Consider the following 4,763-nt stretch of genomic DNA (forward strand, 5'->3'; position numbering starts at 1 on the left):
GAAAAATTAATTGAAGTTAACTGAGATCTAAACTGATCCACTATCTCTTTCGCTCTCTCTCTCTCTCTCTTTGCCTCTGTCTTCAGGAAGAGGCAGAGTGTCGGTTTGAACATCAGTTAACTTTGACTAATGTTTAGGGAAACAATCCCCTCCCATGTTGCATAAATGTTTGATCGGCTGTTAATGTAGACAGGTATCCGTAGAACTTATTCTCATACGATCAAGAAGCTGTTTGGTTCAATAACGAAAATCTGAATAATTGATGTGACATTCGTAGCGATTTCTGTGTTGAAAAGAAAAAAAAAAGAAACAATTCTAGTGACAACTAGCTAGCGCAGCGAAAATTCTGTTATAACCAGAGATATAGGCAGAGCAAAAGTTTTATTGAACTCAAAATGGCAAAGATGTTCCAATAATGCGAGCATTTCGATGTAAGGAAATTTGCAGTACAATATCTCAGCTCAGAGATTCGACGCGGGGCGTTGTAACGAAATCTCACTGTATGTTATGAAAGAGCGAAAAGTGCTCTCGGCGATTTAGCAAGTATTAAAAGTAAATCCAGTTTGCGAGATAAAGGGAATCGGGCGATGTTGTAAATTCAATGCGATATATCCGCTGGAAAGGAAAACTATTGCGCCAATTGTACATATGTATCTCAATCTGATAGCACGTCTCCTACAGACAACAATAGTAATCCAAATAATTTTTGTGTCGGATTGTAAAGAGAAAGAGCGTCCAGGCATTTCTTTCGTCTCTGTCAATTGTTCCAGCAGAACGTGTCTATGAAAAAAAAACACGCGTTGAAGACACTGTCCAAAATGCTGGCGAAACTGAGAAAGCGGATGTATCTGGCACAAAGCAGTCTACACTTCTCTTTGTTTCGTTTAAATGAATTAAACGCAGAAACAATAGCGATCCTTTTCTTTGTATCCCTGGCGCCGAGAAAGTTCGCATAGAACCAGATTCAGGATAGATATTTATGATATAAAAAGAGATAAAAAAAGAAGAAAAATGTAAAAAATGTAAAAACGTATTATGTCTCTGATTATGTCAACCCTTTTATTTCCCACTTCCAAGTATCTGACAAGTTTTCCTTACTTATTTTTAAGACTGTAGAGATATCTGCTCTTACAAACGACTTAATATTATTCTTAATGCTAATTGAATATATTTTAATTGGATAAAATTTTACATAAGTAAAATAACAGTACCTCAATACATGTAAAAATAGTTAATAGACAATTGAATGATATACTCACAGAATAAATTTTCACAGAATAAATATTGCTAAATGGCAAATATTAACATTTCATTTATACACATGTCTTATTATTTATATATAACATTAGTTTCGTAAATCATATTAAATAATCTTGGGTAAAAAAATATTATTTTAGAATTATACTAGTTTATTAAAGAAACAATAATAATAACGATAAAAAGTAGAAGTATCACTATCCAGTACACACATGTACGGTCTTTGGAATGAATATTACGAACCTGTTGGGTCTTGTTGATTAAAGATTCATCGGTCCTCTCCATGTGATCAGCCAGATCATCAATTACCTCTAAATTACGATATGATAAAAAAAAAGTTATTTCCATGTTGTACTATTTTTTTTTCATATACTATTTTATTAACTGACAAGTTTTCCTTACTTAAAATCTTTTATATTACTCACCGTTTTGGTGATCCACCTCATTGCTAATCGTTTGTCCAATTTCCTTTTGGCGAACAATCACTTTACATAACTCTTCCAAGCCTTTATCCTGTTCTATAAGAAATTAGAACAATGTTAACTATATATATTGTACAATTATTAATATTTCCTCTAAGAATTATTGTTACCTATCAATACTCGATCTTGGTGACTCATAAGATCATTGACAGACACTTGTACGTCTAACGGTTTGTCGTCATCATCGTCGGCAGCCCAAGAAGTTGTGCCACCGTCGGCGAAAGCTGACGAACCTGTCTTCAATAGGCTGGCGCGCGACGACACGTAGTCATTTGTACGCGGCTCGTACAATCTTTGTAACTGAATATCCTTGCTTTGCAATTGTTCCACTTGTCTCGTCCTACGTTCAGCTTCCTCAAACGTTCTGTCATGCAGATTTGTACTTTAAGGAAACTTATCATTTCAGAGTTATACTATCTCAAAGTCTAAACTTATGCTAAAACAGTTAATATGTATGCAGATGAAAGAATACATTGTTTTCAGTTTAGAAGCTTCTTCCACTTTGGACTTTAATTGCTGAACTTCCCGCGTGTACTGCTTCATGCGCAATCTTATGTTGGCTGACAAGCTAGCGTAAGTTTTCGACGTCTTTGGGGTCCCATCGCGCATAGTGAGATGTTCCATAATCTCACGAAACAGCTTCTCGCATGCGTCATATTCCGTGAGCCTAATCACACGTACGCAATAGATTAGTGGATATGTAAAAAAAACTTGTATAAAAAATAAGATTCAAAAATTTACCAAGGGTCGATTCCTTCGATGTTAACAAGTGCCATTTTCGAGTTGGTCGACGCGTACAAATATATTTATATTAACATTCCAAAGAATACGACGGTGTACTTATTTCATCGTTCGTTACGAAAAATGTTAATTTCTCTATAATCGAGGGATGTACAGCCACATAATTTTCAGGTGATCACAGTCTGTTGAAGTAACGATGACAGCTTCTGCATCATATAATATGATCATATGACGATATGACAATAACACAACACAGTTTTATAAATAAAAAAGTGAAGCGATACAGACTTGCGTGAATGCTTTGACTTTGGCATATAGATAACCTCAAATCACGATGGAACTTGACCGCTGGCCGGCGCTGGCGCCTCTATGTGCATAAAAATGTACACTTTGAACTACATAATCACGGATATTTCCGGTGGTTTCGCTCGATAATGGTACATACATGGTTCGAGTCCGTGCTATGGTTCACGTCCAAACTATTCAGATAAAACAGAGTCGAGATTCGAGATGATTATAATTGTTGTTTATCTTGTCTAACTCATCTTTTCAATCATTTGACTTTCATCTCGATTATCTCTTCTAAAACTATAATATTATAAATTATTACTTTATATTAAATCGTATATTTTTCTTTAATAAAGAGTCTTTTTATTTAATAAAAAAATATAATCTCCTGCAACCTTAAGATTGCAGGTAGTAAAAAAAGGTGCAAGGTAGTAAAAATTTTTATATTTTATAAAATTTTATATTTTTATTAATATTTTATAAACTATTGCGCACTAATCGCGGCCGTGTATTCCGGGAGCATGCGCATCTTTCCCCGTGTTGGTTCGTTTATTAATCGCGGGTTAATTCGCCATTAGAGGCCGGCCGCGTGGTCGCGCGCTCGCATTATAAAAACAAAGTAATCCCGCGATAGGGATTCATTAAACGCCGTTAATTAAGACATTATCACGTCATAATGATCTCTCTCGCGGAGGCTTCGGGGGACTTTAATGAATGAATGAAACACGCCTCATAAATAATAATTAATCTGCCGATTAAGCCAGAGCTCTGGCCAGCGGCCGTGGCCGATTGTCGGAGCGAAGTACGGCGGAGAATCGCTCGCGTTTTCGAAATGAGAGTCGTATACGCGTGTTGTCACGCTCGCGGGAGACGATGCTGTTGGCGATGATCTCGACCGCCTGGCAGATCCTCGATGATCGCGTTTGCCTCTCTCTCTCGCTGCGGCGGGCGCCGGCTTTTAAACGGGAAGTTGTAAGTAGAACGTGGACGATACCGCTCGCGGAAGCGCTTATTATTTTCGCGAGAGTATACAACGGCGCTAATTGCACGAGGAAACAAATAGGTAAGGTCGTGATTTAGGCTGCAAACGAGGGATCTGCCTGACCTGAAAAGGAAGAAAGTATGAGGCGTCGTCCGAGCGGAAATCGCAGCTGACCCGCAAAATTCAGGTTCCTTGGAAATCGCGATCCACCATCGTTTCCCTCGCATATCCTCTTATTTTAAGGAGCTATTCGGATTACTATAGTAGAATTTGCTGTAGAGGAATTTACTCTTGATTAGCTTACGCATCCACTCTTTTATAAAGTAATACGTATTACTTAAAGAAAAATATTCTTCATGTAAGATTTTTTGCTTAGAGGAAGTGCTAAGAGGAATTTCCCATTTATTAGTAGAATATTTTTTTTGGGTGTGGTCATTCTAAAATTGATGTAATTTTAGATGCTTATGATGTAAGCATATGTTAATTAAATCAGTGTCGAAAAAGTGAAAGGAACGCGACTCTATTGATAATAAATATGTATGAGACGTCGACGTATCTTACGTATCTTACGTATAGTAGTGTCGATCTTAATATAAAATTTTCACATTTGGACTTTGCGTCGCAATATCTCGCTCGCTCTCTCTCGCTCTCTTGCTTTTTCGCTCTTTTTCTTTCTTTCTATCTCTTCCTCCTGTTCTTATTCTCTTTAAAAAACAGGTCTCTTTTTGAGACAAATAGTTCTCAAACAACCCCTCAGCCGTGTTATATAATAAATAATTTAAATAATACTTTCTATTACAGAATGGAGACCACGAGGTATCGAGACCATTAGGAAGACGAATTCGAAGACGAAGCGGAGTGGAATTGGGGAGTGCGACGAAAACAAGGATGTCAAGGACAAAGAGGAAGAGGCAGAAGCATGGCACGACAAGAATAATTAAATATTAAAACCTGTAATAATTAAAAATAAATATGCACACTAAATTTTTAAAAAAATTAATGCGTCTCACAAA

The 4,763-nt window shown here is 36.7% G+C and overlaps 1 protein-coding gene across 1 annotated transcript; it reads right to left on the reverse strand.

Moving 5' to 3' along the window:
* Nucleotides 1-1,365: 1,365 nt before the first annotated feature.
* Nucleotides 1,366-2,836, reverse strand: LOC112460231 (syntaxin-8). Its single transcript, XM_025024834.1, has 6 exons — nucleotides 2,769-2,836; nucleotides 2,481-2,686; nucleotides 2,212-2,406; nucleotides 1,850-2,103; nucleotides 1,683-1,775; nucleotides 1,366-1,568 (listed from the first exon to the last, which is right to left on the reverse strand). The coding sequence occupies exons 2-6, from the start codon at nucleotides 2,513-2,515 to the stop codon at nucleotides 1,405-1,407; spliced, it is 741 nt and encodes a 246-aa protein (XP_024880602.1). The 5' UTR covers nucleotides 2,516-2,686; nucleotides 2,769-2,836; the 3' UTR covers nucleotides 1,366-1,404.
* Nucleotides 2,837-4,763: the final 1,927 nt, after the last annotated feature.

This window comes from Temnothorax curvispinosus, unplaced genomic scaffold, assembly GCF_003070985.1.
Source record: "Temnothorax curvispinosus isolate PA1 unplaced genomic scaffold, ASM307098v1 QBEX01010417.1, whole genome shotgun sequence".
NCBI lineage: Eukaryota > Metazoa > Arthropoda > Insecta > Hymenoptera > Formicidae > Temnothorax > Temnothorax curvispinosus.